Source organism: Phalaenopsis equestris, unplaced genomic scaffold, assembly GCF_001263595.1.
Source record: "Phalaenopsis equestris unplaced genomic scaffold, ASM126359v1 Scaffold214370, whole genome shotgun sequence".
Lineage (NCBI taxonomy): Eukaryota > Viridiplantae > Streptophyta > Magnoliopsida > Asparagales > Orchidaceae > Phalaenopsis > Phalaenopsis equestris.
In genome coordinates, this window is record NW_018233158.1 from 101436 (window position 1) to 120057 (window position 18622).

The 18622-nt window shown below is 32.7% G+C and overlaps 1 protein-coding gene across 1 annotated transcript; it reads right to left on the reverse strand.

Annotated features, from left to right (window-relative positions):
* Nucleotides 1-15448: 15448 nt before the first annotated feature.
* On the reverse strand, nucleotides 15449-18199 carry LOC110037067 (protein lifeguard 1-like). The gene is made up of 4 exons (XM_020741642.1): nucleotides 18045-18199; nucleotides 17849-17880; nucleotides 16807-17160; nucleotides 15449-15615 (listed from the first exon to the last, which is right to left on the reverse strand). The coding sequence occupies exons 3-4, from the start codon at nucleotides 17156-17158 to the stop codon at nucleotides 15449-15451; spliced, it is 519 nt and encodes a 172-aa protein (XP_020597301.1). The 5' UTR covers nucleotides 17159-17160; nucleotides 17849-17880; nucleotides 18045-18199.
* Between the last annotated feature and the right edge of the window lie 423 nt (nucleotides 18200-18622).

The following is an 18622-nucleotide window of genomic DNA, read 5'->3' on the forward strand; positions in this document are numbered from 1 at the left end:
TATGAACCAACTCATGATTCAACAATAGGATGTACTAAATATTCAGAATCAGATTGGAGAGAATGGAGCAAGAAATGCTTATAATGATGAGTATTAGCAGAGAAAAGTTCAATATGATATAACTTTTGAGGATGTTATGGTGAGGTATCTCAGGGGTAAATACAATGTGGAATTACCTACTTGTCCCAGCTTTACTCCATATGCTCCTATTCATGATGATGGGGAAGAAGAAGAGGAAGAAGAAGATGATGGTGATGAGGAAGGTGATGAAGATTGATATTTTCTGGAGTTAGTATATTTGTTATGTTGTTTGTTTGTTTGTATGTTGTATGGATTTTATTTGGTTGGCATTTGAAACTATAGTAGTGAAAACTTTTATTCTTGTGTTGTAGACTTAAAATTGTAATAGTAATAGTAGATTTTTACTTTTTCTGCATTTTTAGTATTTTCAGTTTTTGTTTTTGTTTTTAAAATCTCAGCAAATTCTATAGAATATATTATATCTCATTTAATGCTTTAAAGCCTGTGAGCATTTTTAAAGTTAGTGCCTGCAATTAGTGTCTACAGTATACCACAACCTAGTTTCATTGTCAGAAATTCTCTATATGTTAGTTTTTATTTTCATGCATTTATTGTTTTCTTTCACCAAATGAATTTTGTACTAAAATATTTTTATAATGTTAAATGACTGTACTTAAGTTTATGAATATTATCGTAAATTTAGGTAAAAGTTTTTAATAATGAAAATCATTTCTATTGTTAAAGATATTTGGTATGATAAGATTAGACTAAGTTTTTCTATTTAAAGAAAATGAAATTGTATTTTTGAAATATTAAGAATTTTTAGAGTTTCATTTAAGAAGAAAGAATGTAAGAAGGAAATAATGAAACTTTATGAAAATCATAAACTAATATGAACTTATAGAGTGAAGAAAGGTAAAGAGTTTTAACTTTGAGAAGAGGATAGTGAAGTTCAAAACTATTAAAGACTATCTAGATATAGTAATCCTCACTTGAAAAAGAAAAAGAAAAGAAAGGATTGAAAAGATCCTAAAAGAAAAAGAAAAAGAAAAAAGAAAAGAAAAAAATAATAAGTGAGGAGAAGCTTGAGGAACTGCCTAATAAAAAATTGGTTTTACTTAAATCAACTTAAGGAAAAAAGCTTTAAAACATATATTGGATTATTAGTAGCTTTATTAGTAAAAATTTCCTGAAGTTCATTTTCGTATGAAAATTCTAAATATCCTTAATATGATAAATTGAAATTTTTCTTGAAATAAATAGAGATTTAGAAATCTTAAAATTGACTACTAAGTACTCTTAGACTTAGAATTTGAATCTAAGTTATTAAAGATTTTTTTTAAATTTAACTATTTTATTTATTGAACTAAAGAATGAAAGTTATAAGTTAGTCTCTATTCTATGGTATACGCTTTTATGTAGTAAATGTGTGACTTGAGGACAAGTAACATTTAAGTTTGGGGGATTTTGATACATATATTATTATATTATTTAAAATATATATTTTATGCTTATTTTTTGTGATATTACACTTTAAAGAAGGTATTTTCATGTTTTTGTTGCAGATATATCAATATTAGGCATTTGGAGCAAAAGTAACAAAAAATACAAAATTTGGAGCCAAAACAGTCAAGTCTCGAATTCTGGCGGATGATGCTCCGGATTGGCCTCAAATGTGTCGGATCGTCACCAGATGCGCTAGATTGGCGCCAGAATAGTGCGGTCTTCAACAAACTGGCACATGATGCACCAGATTAGTGCCAGATGCACCATTTGACAGAGAGTTGGAGCATGATGCGCCAGATTTGGTGCCAGAGGTGTCATGGATGACTTTTTGCAAATTAAGGCAGTTTGAGCTGACTTTTGAGCAAATTTTCAAAGGGACAGTTATTCTAAACACCCCTTGGATTAGTATAATGCATCCAGACACTTTTGAATGTTTTTTTATGAAGGGATCTGGCTCTTGGATCTATGGACATGTCCTTTTATTTCAAATAAGTTGGCTTTTGGCCAGAATTTTAGGGGGAAATTTTGAATTCTTTTTAGAGGGAGACAGTCTTCAAAAAAAGAGAGATAAGTCTAGGGTTGGAAAGGGCGGCGAGTAGAGGTGTGTGGCGTGAAGGAGAATTAGAGAAGTCTAGGGTTGGAAAGGGGGGCGAGTAGAGGTGTGTGGCGTGAAGGAGAATTAGAGAGAGAGAGATTCAAGGGCTTAGAAATTTTCTTCAAGGATTGTAAGAGGAGGGAAGGTGAAGATTTCTTTTTCATTACACTTCTAAGAGAGAACTAAAAGTGCTTGTAAAGAGAGAAAGGCTTTGAGAGAACTTTTAAGAGTGAGAGTGATTGGGAAGGATTGTGGTGAGATAAGTTGTGTCTTTTATTTCTTTTGTTTTGTAAACTTATTTTTATTAATAAAATTTGTGTTTTGTCGTATCCTTCTCATGAATTCTAAATAGTCTTCTTTATACTTCTCCCTACATTAAGATATGATTTTGTGAAGAATTAATTTTATTTTATATGATTTTAAATGTTAATAATTTGTGATAATTTGAACTCTCATCTTCATTTACATTTCAATCTGGCTAATTAAAATGTTAAAATGTGTTTAGAAACATATTTTCCGAAAAGGCTATGATTTATACAACGCATGGAGAATCACATTTGATTTCAAGGGAGAGTATTTCATCCATAGAATTGGGTGTAAATAAATAAGAAAATATACTTTGTTGGATGCAGAATTGGAGATTTTAAGGTGACAAATTAAAATCCCCAATTTGGTCCAGTTGATTAGAAACTGATGCGAGATTATTAGCCCTAAGGGGAGGGAGTAGTGGGAGCTATGGAGTGGCAACCAATATCCTCCCAGCCTAACCACGGAATTAGGGACCAAACTCTGGATTAGTCAATGTTCTTATGCACTAGGAAGATGGTAAAGAATTGGATTGCTCATATTTTACACAAAACAGTTTATATATATATTTTTAAATGTTTTTAATTTCTTCACAAACCATATACAACCATATACACATTGTAATACACATTGTAAAGGGGAATGATGTTTTCTTAAATTTTTAATTTTTCATCACAATATTGTTGTTTTAATTTTCGTAATTTTACTTTTGAAAGTTTAACATTTAGTTTAGTTAACATAGTCTTTCAACTGTATTTTATTTAGCATTCACCTGTTATTTAATATTCAAACTTTGCACTTTACTTTTTTTTACTTTTAAAAGAATACTTTACATTATAATTTTAGGAACTTATTTACAGGAATTTTCAACTTCCCCGGGGGATCGATATCTAAGACTCCATTAGATCTCTTTATTACGTAAGCGATAAGTATACTTGCATTATATTTAAAAAGGATTTGGCATATTAAAGATTTTAAAAAGATAAAACTACTTTAACTAAAGTTATTTTGACTTGTTTAATTTACATATTTGCTATTGTATCTGTCGTTATTTTTAAAGGGGATTTGACAGATTAAAGATTTTTAAAAGATAAAACTACTTTAACTAATGTTATTTTGTTGGGTTTAATTTGCATATTTTCTATTGTACCTGTCATTTGTATTTTGTAACATCGAAAAATATTTACCAAATTAACACACTAAATCCACCCGCAACAGTAGGCTAAAAGACTTGTGGTGAGCATTGTTCGTAACCTTCGCTAATTTGTCACTTTATAGTTTATTCTTAACTGGGATTTCATCAATTTCTATGTAGGTGGTGCCCACTGTAAAGAATTTTAAGATTTTTGAAATTGAGTCTGAATCTGAGGAAAAGCTTGATAGCATGTTTGGGGTGGGGGGGAGTTGCAACGGAAAACTATGCATGTAGCCCTAGCGAGGCATCCTTTGTTGATAATGTTGTGAATCTGTGAACCGATGGAGATTAAGGTGAATCCACTGAAGTCCCAAGTTCGGAGCAAAATGAATATGAGATCACTTCCCGTCCCAAACGTCTGAGGGTTGAGAATAGAAGAAAAAGTGGTGTTGGTTTCCTTAAAAACCAAATCTCCCAGCTGGTATCTTCTTACAATGTAGAAAGTCAGGCGTCTCATTCAACCACTATTGAGCAGGCACTTAAAATTCTATATGATTCACACAAAATTTATGAGGATGATGATTTTTATCTGTTCGCAACAGAATTCATAGAGGACCCGATCTGTAGAGATAATTTTGTTAAGATGTCAGTCGCCCATAGAGTGTCGTATATTCATTGTTTTTAGGATCACTTGAATATTTGAGATTTTTTATATTTTTCAATGTTAGACCATTTCTACTGAATTATCATTGTTTTGTTTTTCTATTGTTGTACTTGTTAACTCTGTTGTGCTTTCATAATTTACGTCACCTTTTTATTTTGTCTTAAGCTTTTATGTAACTAATCAGTGTTTAGAGTTTAGATTGCAAGAAACAAATCTTCATGGATGCAAGTAGAAAAAGACATATTGGTCAATATGGATGCACACAGAAGAAAGCAGAGAGGGATGTTTGTAATTGTCATATGCTTGATGTACGAGTACTACAACTCATACATTGATCGGTCGCCATGCTTGTGGGCCACCCAACAAGTTTTATTAATATGTTCTGAATCAGCGAATAAGTATTCATTGATATTTTATAGGTACACATAGGAGCTCACGGACTTCACGGATCTTCCATAACCACTTCACGTGAGGTGCTTGCAATAACATTGTTCATATTATCCCAGATTGAGTCCTTGCAAAGGGTGACGGAGCGATTTCAACATCCTCCGAAATAATTAGCAGATACTTCTCAATCGGATTGAAAGCATTTGTTAGCCTTTCCTCTCATGTCATCAAACCCTCAGATCGTAAGTTCGAGTGCACATTTGCTGAGATATCCCACGATGCGCGATATATGCCCTTCTTCAAGGTAGTGTCTTGAGAGAAATATAGTTAATATTGTTAGAGTCTACAATGTTATATCGAACCACGTATCACAAAAAATGATAAGGTTGCATTCATCGATCATTGTGGTAGCCCTACCCAAAATGTCATGGTTGTTTGCGACTTCAATATGTGTTTCACTTTAGTTAAGGTTGCATTTGCTTTTTGTTAGAAGTACGATTTCTTTAATAAGTTTTTATGGGATACTCATGGTAATGATATACATTGGACCTCTTGGAATAAAATCTGTAAACTAAAGAAAAACTATGGTTTAGGTTTTAAATCTTTTAGTCATTCCATGGAAATCTTTTATTATAAACTTTGGATCAAATTTAAAGAAAACACTAGTATCTCAGCCAGTTTTATGCTTATAAAATTTTATAAAACTACTCAACCTTTAATTTTCTCGCTTAAATTTGGGGATTATAATATTTGGAAGGAAATATTAAATATAAGGTAGAAATATGTGTTTTTTGTGACTTCGGAGCTTGATAATGGGGAAATTGACTTTTGGTTATATTATTGGACATCAATGGCTCTTTTAAAGATTCACACAGATGAAGTTCTAAAATATCATCATATTGTGTGTGATTGCTGGAATAGTATTTTTTGGAATAAGGAAAGAACATTTCTTGCCTTCCCCATGATCTGGTAAATGATATCACTGATATTCCCTTTGATACTTATAATAAGGGTGTTGTGGTTATTAAGACCTCCACAAATGGTTCTCTTTCAAATTTTATTGCATGCAAGCTTCATAATTATCCAAATCAGAAGGGGGATATTATATGGATCTTTAATCTTAAGCCATCACAATCTTCATTCACCTAGAGAGGAAATTAAATGTGCCTATGATGATGATTTTGTTTATTTTTGTAATTTTTATAGTTGATTTGTTTATTTTTGTAATTTTAAGTGAGTTTTAAATGTGCCTATGATGATGATTTTGAGGAAGGTACGCATTTGTTGTTTCCTAGTCTAGGTTTGGTATATATATTGTTTGGTGTAGGGTAAGATAAGACTGTAATGATTTTGTAATGCAGGCTGACTATTCTAATGATTTCACTGCTATATGGATATGGTTCTTTGGTATTCCTGTGGTCTATATTTTTCGACTATGCCATCTTGCTTCATATCCAGATGTTATTTCTTCCAATTTAAAATGCCCAACTTGGTTGAGTGTTATCTCATGCCGCAACTTCTTGTTTTTTTCAAGTGTCTTCACTTACAATTTTATTTCTTGCAATAATTAACTAATATTTTGAGTGTAATTTGAAGGAAGAAGTTAGTTTTCCTTAACATGTAGTGAAGCACAATGTTGTATGTTCTTAGAGAACCACATTGTTGTTATTCTCTTGTATGGAACAAGGGATATTTTGTGAATACATTTGCAAGAAAATAATGACATCCCTGTACTTAACAAGTAAGGATTTTCACCATCCTTGTGCCTTTCAGTGTATGTGGAGCTTTCTTGAGTAATTGGTTGGTGTATTTATTTTTAAGGTAAGTGCCAAAAAAAGTCCCCTGGTTATTTACATGGCAACCTCGTTGCAATCCTTCAGAAATTGACTCTTCTAAAGCATCTTGGAAGGCACGTTTATCTTGTGTGCAACTAATGTGTCGTTGTTGCTGTGAGGAAAAAATTATGGAACTTTGTGTGGAACAAAATCAAATCTCATTTATTTTTGTCTTTTTGATGGAACCATTTGAGTGATGCATTATGGTTGCAATTTAAAATTCTCAGAAAAAAAAAATAATGATTTGTTGCGCAAGTAAGGAGTGAACATTGGATAGTTGTGCCTACACCGAGATGAGTTGCTTATTTATTCATATCATTGTTGTTATAATATCGGAGTTGATTTATTATTAACAATATTTGGTTGTTATTTTTTTCTTTTGTTGCAATAAAAAAAACATGAGCTCAAGGATTTCGGGAACATCCTGACGTTTGCTCTATCGCTAGGCTTCTCAACTGACGTTACGTCGGCCTCACAACTATGGAAGAAAGTTCTATAGCTGCCCTTGGAGCATCGCGAAACAGTGTTGCTTTATGAGGAAAGTTCTGTGGATTCCCTGACGATGGTGATCGAGAATGGAGATCATTCATCGACGAAAGTCTAGCACAGGAGTTACACCGTTAGAATGTTAGAAAAAATATAATCATCTAATTAATTGTCATTTTAATAGTTTTAGACTTTTCTTCACTCTTGATACTCACTGTGATGTGAAGTGTGTATCTGTAATTTCGTACTGTTTCTAAGTGATTTTTTGTCTTAAAAGTATTAAATTTATGATTATCACAGCTCTGTTACACACAACATTACAAAACAAGGGCAGAATTGTCATTTTTCCATAAACAACTGCCCCACAACTATTTTTACACAGCTGCCCCAAATATGCAACCAACTTCACCCCCATAGCAGCTTCCCCGCAGCAGATTCTTGAGGCAACGCGGCTGCGACTGAAAAGCTGAATAGTTGCAGCTGCGCCATGTTTAAGTGCTCTATTTCTATTTGATTTCTCTCTTCCTTTTTATGTAGTTCTTGTGGTGTTTTGTCTTTTTCTCTTTTTTTTTCTTTTTGCTGGTTTTTTTTATGATATTTCGGTTTCCTTCCATTTTCTTAAATTTTGGGGCTAAGGCATTGGTTGTGCTATGATGTATCATATCATTTCCTAGAGTATCAACAATTCTTTAAAAGTTCTTCCTACTTTACTAGCCAAAGTGGTTTATTTATTGAATTTGGATGGGTTCATTAGAATTGGAAAATGGTTTGGATGTTCTCCTTTGTCCCATTTCTAAATATCTTTCACTTGGTTTTGTTGGTTGGGGGGTTGTTGCTTTTCTTGTTTATTTTCAGGTTTGTTAGTTGTTTGTTGGAAGCTATAATGTTACTCTTTGAGTTGTTGTTGGTTGAAATTTAATGACTCTTTGGATTGTTCATTTTATGTTGGATGTTTGGTCCAACTGGTTTCTGTTGGAGATGTTCTGATTATAGTACTTTTTTGCAATTTTATTGATTAGATATGTTGGTTTTGTTCTTCTCTTAGTTTTTTTTTGGAATAGTTGTTGGTTTTCTTATATTTTGGCTTCATTATTTTTTTTTGTTTTTCTTGGGTCTGCAGATGTTTTCATTATTTCTTTTTTTTTTTTTTTTACTCTGTTTCCTATAATGTTTTGTTTTCTTCTTTTTCCTTTTAGTTGAATATTTTGCTGATATTAAGAATACTAACTTTTTCTTCATTTTTTAGGTTGTACCATATCCTGTTCTAAAGAATCAATCATTCTTTGAAATTTCTTCTCGATTTTCTCTGACACCTTTTATCCATTAAGCTTTGTTGTTTGTAGTTAGACTTTCCCTTAATTTTCTGCTCGAGGATTTTTTATGTAGTTGACTCCCTTGGTTGGTCTCCTAATGTTTATTTTATCTTTATCTCTAGTTAGTTGTAAGATCATATGTTTTGTTTTACCATGACTTATTTTCCTTAAATTTGGAAGGGTTCTTGAAATTTGGATGATGGTTTGGTGGAGCTCTTTTTACCTTTTATATATATTTTTCTCTTCATTGTTGGTTGGGTGGCGGTTTTCCCTTCTCATGTTTGATAGTTGTTTGTTGAGAGCTCTATTGTTGCTCAACGTATTGTAGTTGGTTGCATCTTGGTGACTCCTTGGATCGTTCATCTTTGCTGAAAGTTTTGTCCAAATGCTTCTGCAGAGATATTCTTGATTGAAGGCCACCTTTGGCGCTTTTGTTGATTGGTTATGCTGGACTTGATCTTCTCTTGACTACTTTTTGGAGCAATTGTTTGAATTGTTTGTATTATTTTTGTATGTGGTGATTTATCCTTGATTTTTGTTCTCTCCCTTTTTCCGGGTTGGTTCTCTCAAAGTTTTAGGTTGGGATGTATTTGTGTTTTGGTTATGATTGTTCTCTTTTTTACTAATGCTAGTTGTGAACCTCATCTTTTCCCAAAAAAAAAAAAAGAGAGAAAGAACACCGTTTATATTCATACGGCTTGTGTCAATGACATACCTGATGCATCGACTTCAAACCGAAAAAGTTATTAAAGATTAGGAAAGATCAACACATCACCTCATTTATCATCCCATTAAATAAATGAGATGTGCCATCAATTTTTCTTTTTCGTGAAAATTTCTGATTGACCTAAGGGAACAAAGTGATGCAGCAAGAAAAGAGAACTATGAAATGAGCCTTCTTATATATTGGCATGTGCTTAGAAAACCGTGAACCTAAATTGTTTTCGTAGAGCATGCCATTCCTTGATTACTTTCATTTTGCCATGTTCAGTCTTAATCTCCCTATAGTACTTCAAAATCCAAATAGAGTGGTCAGTTCTTGACTAAATCCTATTTCTTGTGAATACGGCAAAGCTAATTCTTTTGCGCAAGGTCAAAAATCTTCATCGCACGATAAGTTGTTCCTTAAATGTTTGATGGTAAATGAGGATGCCAAAAGACAATCAAAAAGTCCTCCATGAAGAGTCTCAATTTATTAGTCACGGGATGTGTGAATGTCCACAAGCATTACAAGGTCGAGTAACATTATCATCAATTCATATATCTTGAAAGTGGCTTTCAAGTATCAACTTCATGGATTAAGGTTTGATAGCTTGCCTTGGGATCAAGTTCTGGGAAGGTAGCTTGCATTAAGTGATTCATATTCTGCAATGTAAAAATGGGTAAATATTATTTAAAGTGATCTTATTTGGCAACCCGTGGTTGACGCAAATAAATCAACAACCATCTTTTTTTGTACCATAAAAATTAAGGAACAAATAAAAAAGATACTTGGTTTGATGACCCCATGGCTGAGTTTGTTGCTTATTTATCTCAATCTCAATGGTCAAATTATGATACATCCTATTTTTTGGGCAATGGAGCATAAAAGCGAAGTTGAATTTCATGTTTCATCATTCTTCAAGGTAGAAAAACAATACATTCAATGAAGATTCTAGAGTGTCTATCCAAAAGCAGGGTTTTATTTTCTCTCTTCCCAGGAATATTAGGAGCATAAGATTTTCATTCGAATTTCACCCTTTTGTTCAATTTGGATTAAAAAACGAGCATTAAAATCCATTTTTTTCTAGTAGAATGAATATAATAATGAATCATTGGCAAGGATTGATAGTTCAATTTCCATGTCATACAGCCACCATGCAAATCGGTTGAAATCACAACTCTAGTTTATGGTTTATCCAACACCATCCTCAACAGCAACAACAAAGCCTTAGTCCCACTAAGTGGGGTCGGCTACATGAATACTTTTTCCCCATTGCGTCACATTTAGTGTCTTATTTTCATTTAATTATGATAAATTAAGATCATTTTTTTATACAATAAGCCCAAGTTTTCCTAGGTCTACCTCTGCCTTTCTTAACATAAGTTGAATCTAAAACATCTACTCTCCTAATCAGATCATCTGATGGTCGAAGTTTAATATGTCCAAACCATCTAAGACGGCTCTCTCTAATTTTTTCCGTCACTGGATCTACACCAACCCAATCACGGATATATTTATTTCGCACCTTGTCTCTAAGTGTAAAGCCACTCATCCATCTAATCATTCTCATCTCAGCAACACTTATTTTAATATTATGCTTCTCTTTTAAAGGCCAACATTAAGCGCCATAGAGCATTGCAATTCTCACACCATCTTAAATAATTTCAATCATTACTTTTCTATCACACAATAGGCCTGAAGCATTCCTCCACTTTAACCAACCAACTTGAACTCTACTATTAACATCCCCATTTATATTTATATCACCATCGCATCACCATCGCTTTGAACAACGGACTCGAGATATCTAAATCATTCACACCTAGTAATTTGATCACCCAAAGTTAAACTTCTGTCACTATCAGTTCGATATTTCTGATTCATAGCTTACATTTCATGTATTCAGTGTTAGTTATACTCAAATGAAGGCCTTTAGTCTACAACGTAAACCTCCATAATTCAAGTTTTTCTTGAGATTTTTCTCTCGTCTTATCCAAGAATCATCAGCAAAATGCATACACCAAGGTACGTCCTCCTGTAAATATCCAGTAAGACTATCCATAACTAAAGCAAGAATATAAGGGCTTAAAGTCGATCCCTAATGTAATCCAACTGAAATAAGAAAATATTTGGTCAATCCTCATTCAGTTCGAACAAAAGTACCAGCTCTAGCATACACAGCTTTAATGACTTGAATATAAGTCATATCAACTCCTTTCTTCTGAATAACTCTCCAAAGGATATCTCTTGAAACTTTATCGTAAGCTTTTTCTAAATCAATAAAAATCAAATATAGATCCTCCTTATTATCTCTGAACTTCTCCATCAAACCTCCCAATAAATTGATTCTGAGAACTCTTTGTAATATGTCTTAACCTATGTTCAATTACCCTCTTCAATAATTTCAAAGTATGACACATCAACTTAATTCCTCTATAATTTGCACACTCTTGTGCATCACCTTTATTCTTAAAAAAGGGGACCAAAATACTCTTCCTCCACTCCTCAAGCCATCTTTTTAGTTTTTAAGATAATGTTAAAGATTTTAGTAAGCCGGGAAACTCTCAAATCTCCTAAATATTTTCACACTTCATTTGGGATATCGTCAAGTCCTACAGACTTTCCATCCTTGATTTTCTTTAAAGTCTTCTCAACTTCTTTTTTACTAATGCTACGGTAAAAATAAAACATTTTATAATTATTAACGATAAGGATCACTAAGGTCGATCATATTTTTAGAAACTTCATTTAAAAGCTTATCAAAATAACGCATCTATCTATGTTGAATATCTTTTTTTAAGAAAAATATTTTTTTTATTTTGATCTTTAATACACTGGAGTTAAATCTTCACTCTTCTTCTCTTTTTGTTTGGCTAATCTACACGTATATTTTTCACCCTTCATAGTATTTAATCTATTATAAAGATAACTAAAAACATAATTAAAAGCATCACAGATTATTCTTTTAGACTATACCTATATTTTTCACCCTTCATAGTATCTAATCTATTATAAAGATAACTAAAAGCATAATTAAAAGCATCACAGATTATTCTTTTAGACTCACTGTGGGCAGTTTGATTTTTTTCTCAGTTCTCTAAGCTTTTATACTTAAACAAATTTTTATAACATAACTTCTTATAGTTTACCGTTTCATGCACATTATTATTCCACCACTAAATATTCTTACTTATAGAAATTTTTTCCTTTGATTTTTCAAGTACATCTTTTGTCATTTGTTTAATAGTATTTATTACTTTATCCTACATAGCATTTGCTTCTTTTATGAAATTCCGAAATTTTGAAATCTTGAATTTTACTTATAAAAATAACTTTATGTCTTTTAGGTATCACATCTAATACTACGATGATGAATCATAACATTCCTTATTTTATAACTGTTTATCGCAAAATCTAGAACTAATAATCGATGTTGGGTACATAAAACCTCACTTGGAATATTTTTATAATTAATAAGATGCTCATCTATTTTTGTTGAAAAAAATATTAGTAATAACAAAATCATATACTAAAACAAAATCTAATATGGCTCTACTTTTTCATTAGCTATTTTTGTTGAAAAAATATTAGTAATAACAAAATCATACACTAAAACAAAATCTAATATGGCTCTACTTTTTCATTAGTCACTTCAAAGCCGTAGCCACCATGAATATTTCCGAAATCTTCTACCACTCTACCGACATGTCCATTTAAATCTCCTCCAATAAAAATTCGTTCTTTAATAGGTATCATTTGTATTAATTCTTCTAAGTTATTCCAGAATTTATCTTTGGATTATATATCTAAACCTACTTGAGGAGTATAAGCATTTATATTATTAAAAATCTTAGTATCAATAATAATTTTAAGGGCTATAATTTTATCTTCAACTCTAATAATTTTTACGACATTATCTTTCAAATTCTTATCCATAATTACACCTACACTATTTTTAGTGAGACTCTTACCAGAATACCAAAGTTTAAAACTTAAGTTATCAATCTCTTTAGCTTTTTTTCAAACCCATTTAGTTTCGTAGATACATAAGATATTTATCTTTCTATAAATCATAATATCAACTAGTTCCATCAATTTACTAATTACAGTACCTATATTTTATGATCCTATCATAATATTAGTTTCATAGACTAACTTCTTCACCCACATCTGTCTATAATGTGGGAACTTTTGCTTACTTGACACTACACTCGAACGCCAGTGTAGTGGCCCTTGAACACTTTTCACTGTATTCAGGACATACAGCACGTCGCTTCCAGGGGACGCCCTAACACTTACACAATGGTCAAAAGGATTCATGTCATTATTTTTTCGACAAGTTTTACGCTGGTTGTCGACTACCTAATGCAACCCACCACTTTTCACTCCAACACCATCCTCAATGAGTGAAAAATTATTGAGCCCATCCAATGTATATGATACCCCAATCCCATATTCATAGAAGATGACTTAAAAATATATATATAAGGGAATCACTGGACACAACAGTTTATCGTTACCGATGAGTGATCTCCAAATAAATCATCTTAATACTGCTTGAGAAGATTAGATTATTTTGAGTCATTGGATTTACAATGGCTTTGAACAATTCTTGCTAAACTTTATGCAAATAGGGAACAATTTCTCCTGCACATCACCATTAGTCATCACTCTATTATCTGTCCCAATCCAACATTGCCATTAAGGAATAATTTTACTCTAAATTATTGGTTGGCCCCAATGGCTAGAACATGTCTGGATGTAGTCACCTTTACCCATGAACAAAATGATTTTGTCCAAAATGATTTCTGGATTAAGTTTTGAATATATATTTTTTCTAGTTTGACACTTTATTTAGTAATGATCGCATTAAAGACTTAAACTTCAAGATGATACCTTTTTGACATTTTCTTCTTTTTTCATTGATTTTTGAATGACCTCCCTTTTGTAAACGGGAAGGCTTCCCCTTCATTGGGCAATTTATTTTTTTAAACAATAGCTATAGCAAATCCACTTATATGGCCTATTTCTTTGAAAGAAAAGAGCCAAAATCCATTGAAAATACTGAAATGTAGCCTCGACTGATAATTCTTCAAATAGAATGCTAATAATTAGGGTTTGTTTTGTGAATATAGTAGCCATAGTGTGACCTACCTGTACTCAGCCATAGTGTGACCTACCTTGGCATAGTTCATGCCCTTTTCTCCACCCATCTTCATACCCCATAGTATAGACTTTTTGACAATATATTCTCTTAAAATGTCCTTGTATAACATTTTGCTCCCGCCTCAAAAATAAGCACTCCAACAATTCAAGTGCAAGAGAGTTAATATTAGCAAAGATAAAAAGCCAACTTTTGAAAAGAACACCCATAGAAATCGAAGTAGGACTCAAGCTAGTCTACTCATAAATCAAACTTCTCATGGTCGATAAAATCATCATAATAGAGGGTGTCTAGTTTAGCCTATGAATTAAATTTTGGGTCCTACTTTGTCAAGTGAAACACGTAAGAATCTTATCCTCATTGTCAAGGGTTTCCACTTGCTCTCCAAAATAATTCTAGCGTCTATCGTTGTTGTAGTGGAGTTTCCTTCACTCATGGGAACATACCCACATTCATTGGTTCTTCATTGATTCTTCAAGTACTTGTTTCTTAAACAAAAGTTTCTGAGAGTGGAAAAGGGATTCATCTATTCACTGTTAACAACTCTTCATCAACACCATAAACTAAGGACAACAGTCTCAAGTAACATTTGATCCAAAACTACTTAAAGGACTATGAAATGAAATCCTATTTCTATTAAATTGCTTGGCGCTCTTATCAACAACACCTATTCCAAAATCTCTAACAATTTCATATCAAAGGGGATTAAAATAGAGTTGTGCATACCAATGGTTAAACCTACTTTTAGCCAAAAAATTGAAGTGAGGAAAAGCCACGCTAAAATTGTATTCCACTCGAATTTCTATCATTTAAAATGAAATTAAACTCAATACACAGATGTGTCCTAACATACTATAATTTACATCGTTAAACTATTCTTCTTCCATCAATACCACATTCAACATAGTTTCTCATGCAACCTAATGTTCATGCTGATACATCAAAACTAGTTCAGAAATTAAGAACAGTATTGTAACAAAAACCATCCGTGCTTAGAATCTAGCAAAAAATAACTCTTCTTTTCAAAAAGATATAAATCACAAAAGCTCAGATTATTTAAAACACACAAATCTGTCCATTTTTGTCAATAGATATGTGCATTAAAACAAATTAGTACAAATCACACAAATATGGCACTGGAAACTATTGTTAGTGTAGAAAAAGCTTTTGGCTTGTGACAAAGATAGAACAGCCTTTAACAATGTAATTGATAAAGCACCCAAACTGTAGTAGTAAACTTTATTTATTGCTAAATAAGGCATTAATTATAAATATCCCAATCACTTCCACTTTTTGAACTTGCCTCCAAACATTCTGTGCTTTCCTCCAAACATCATATGCTTGCCAAATTTTCCATGCTTAAACTTTCCATGCCTGAACTTACCATGGTGTCCGAATCCATGGTAGGCCATGTGGCCATGATGATGATGAGCAAGCTGATGAAGACCATACGCAGTGGCGGGCCACCTGCTAATAACGATCCCATGCTAGACCCATGGCCTAAAAGACAGATTTTCCGAGCAATATATTATCATATGGATTTTAAAATTTTCGAAGATGTACATGTGTAGCACAAAATTCTTATGTATTTACATATCTCACATCTAAACTTTCATATTTACATATATGGCACTTTGCTTTAAACCTATGCAAGAAAAGGTGTATTTATCTTTTATAAAGTGGTAATAATAATATTGTTGATGTGATATTAAGATGCGATATTAAATATTTTGAGTGTTATGAGTGTAAATATGAAAGTATAGGTGTAAGATATGTAGATACATCGCACTATGTATGTAAATGCCACTAAAACTTTAGGGGCAAAGAACAATGAGATTTGAGGTGGAAGGGGGAATGCTTTCAAGCAGTTTTAGAGATAAAATGTAGAAAAAAAAAAACTGTTTACAAAAGGATACATCTGAGGAGGCCATGCGGTATAGGTTTATGGGACAGCAGATGACATCATAGTGCAAGAGGTGGTTGTATATGGAGGAAGAGATAATTTAGTAGAATATTACAAAAAATTGAGAATAAAGATGAAATTGTGGATTAAAGATAAAAAAAATCTTAATAGGAAGGAAGAGAGAAAAAGGACAGAACGAGCAAAAAACTTCTCTGGGGGTGAAGAGTCAGAGCTGGAACAAAGGATGGTTATTTTAAAACCAAAGAGAAACTAGAAGAGTTAAATCACTTTACATTAATAAACAGACATGGTAGCCAGGAAAATAAAATAAAAAAATGGAAATTTACATTTCTCAAAATTATTATTTATTTAAATATCTAACAACTAAACTTTCATATTTATTTTTATAACACTATGGCACCATAAACCTATGCATCAAAATATATATTTTACTTTAAAAAAATAGGTAATAGTAGTATCTTTTATGTGATATTAATGATTTGAGCTATGCATGTAAATAATAAAACTTTTGTGTTAGATATGTAAATATATAAGAATTGTGTGGAATGCATGGAAATTAGTAACACCATAACAGACATGTGCGAAAAATGAAAATCAATCAGGCTTATTGAGACCTCTTTGGTTCATGAAAGTTGATGTAATGGTAAATTAACAGAGTTTTATTGAAATGAACGCACCACATTGTCAGAAAAATATAGGTAATCCCATGTAATTATTTGCTAAACAAAAAAAATTACTCAAACATAAGCAGCAATGAAAATTCATACCATGAGAAGAAGGACCAGGATAACCAGCCGGAGGGTATACGCCATGGGGCTGATGTCCTGATGATGGTGGGTATCCATGTGGAGGATAACCTTGAGAAGGGTAACCATGTGGAGGGTATGCTCCAGGTGCTGAAGGGTACACTTGAGGTGAATAAGCTCCAGGTGCTGAAGGGTACCCTTGAGATGGATATGCTGGAGGTGCTGCCGGGTACCCTTGAGGTGAATAAGCTGGAGGTGCGGAAGGGTATCCTTGTTGTGGACTTTGTGTGGGATATGGATATCCTGAACCAAAGGCATGTGACAGGTTTGAGAAAAAACCCTTCTCAGAAGTGTCATCATTTCCACCACCCATTACTGTTCTATCAGAGATTAACAGAATTAAAGGAAGACAATAATGAGTGACATGCCAAAATCCAAGTATTGGAATACTTTAAGAGCTTTAGATGAGGGAGTCAAGAAGACAATAAAGACAGAAAAATTGCCTATTAATTATAAAAGATATAGAATAATCAAACGGAAAAGAACATGCAGGAAGAAATAATTTTAGCATTTCTAGTGCAACATACAGCGGATGCAGTATTTAGCATTACTAGGATTCAGCAAATCCATGAATCGTAAATTCTTTTGAACCGCCCTAGCCCTACATTTAGTAAATCAGAATTTTAGCCAAATCAAAGGTAGAGTTTGAGAGCCTATATCAGAAAATTCATAAATCAATGGAGCTCCTGAATTTTAGCATTTGGCTGGATTGATCCTTTTAAAAGGTTCTACCAAACACCGCCGGTGATAAATCCTTTTAAAACTCGCTACCAAACACCCCCGTAGTTTGGATATCTGATTCAAGCTGTCCACTAATGCTGGAGTGATCTGGTGTTTGAAATGCAAACAAGTACACGAACATGGAGAATGCAAAAAAAAAACAAAAATTCCAAGCGCCTATTAACTAATAGCAGAAATTCAAGAACAGGTGCTGAATCCAAGTATGAAAAGTTTCATTCAGATATGTCCGCCTCTTTAACGGGCACAATACATAAATGCTAACCTCGCGTGCCTGATTGTATAGAAGGATTTAACCTAAATCCAGCCAAACAGCAAAAATAATGAGAACTTTACTTCTTGCAGAACATGAAATCCCGTTTCTCCTCCGCTTTTCCTTAAATCCAGGATTTAGCGAATCCTGTTGGAAGGAGAATTTAAAGGATTTTCACGAAAGGGTTTGGGAGGAAAACGAGGCTTACCAGCTTTCGAGTATGAGCGGATGGGGGAGAAAAACGGAAGTCTCAAAGAGCTTCGTATATCGCAAGGATTTCGGGCAGAAGGGGAAGGTGAAGGGGAACCCGGCGAGGGTTTCGGACAGGAATTCACGGAGTAGATGGAAACTAGGGTTTCGAACAGTAGCGGACAAATAGGCATTTCGGGCAGGAATTCACGGAGTAGATGGATACTAGGGTTTCGAACAGTAGCGGACAAATAGGCATTTCATATAATTTTGGTACATACATATAACAAAATTTTGTATATTCCGAAAATTTAATATTTAGTTGCATGACGTCGAAATTTTTAATATCACCTTAAATATTATTATTATTAATTCAATTTAAAAGTAAAAAACTTTTCATATATAATTTTAATTTTATGATACCAAATTATAAAAATCTAAACAAATAATTTTGATATTGGGAATCCAAATACAAAATTCTACGATTTATATGAAATTTTCATTAATTTTTTTTAAGTAATTTTAATTAATTTAATTAGTTAATAATTCATAATAAATTGATATGTTATTTCTACTTGATTCCACTTAATTAAATTT

Bases quoted from the DNA above. Each gene is read 5' to 3' on its own strand.
- LOC110037067 (XM_020741642.1), bottom strand. From the start codon at position 17,158: ATGGGTGGTGGAAATGATGACACTTCTGAGAAGGGTTTTTTCTCAAAC. The intron at 15,616-16,806 runs GTATGAATTTTC...TCTGTCTTTTAG, and splicing joins TCCTGGTCCTTCTTCTCATG to GCCATGGGTCTAGCATGGGA.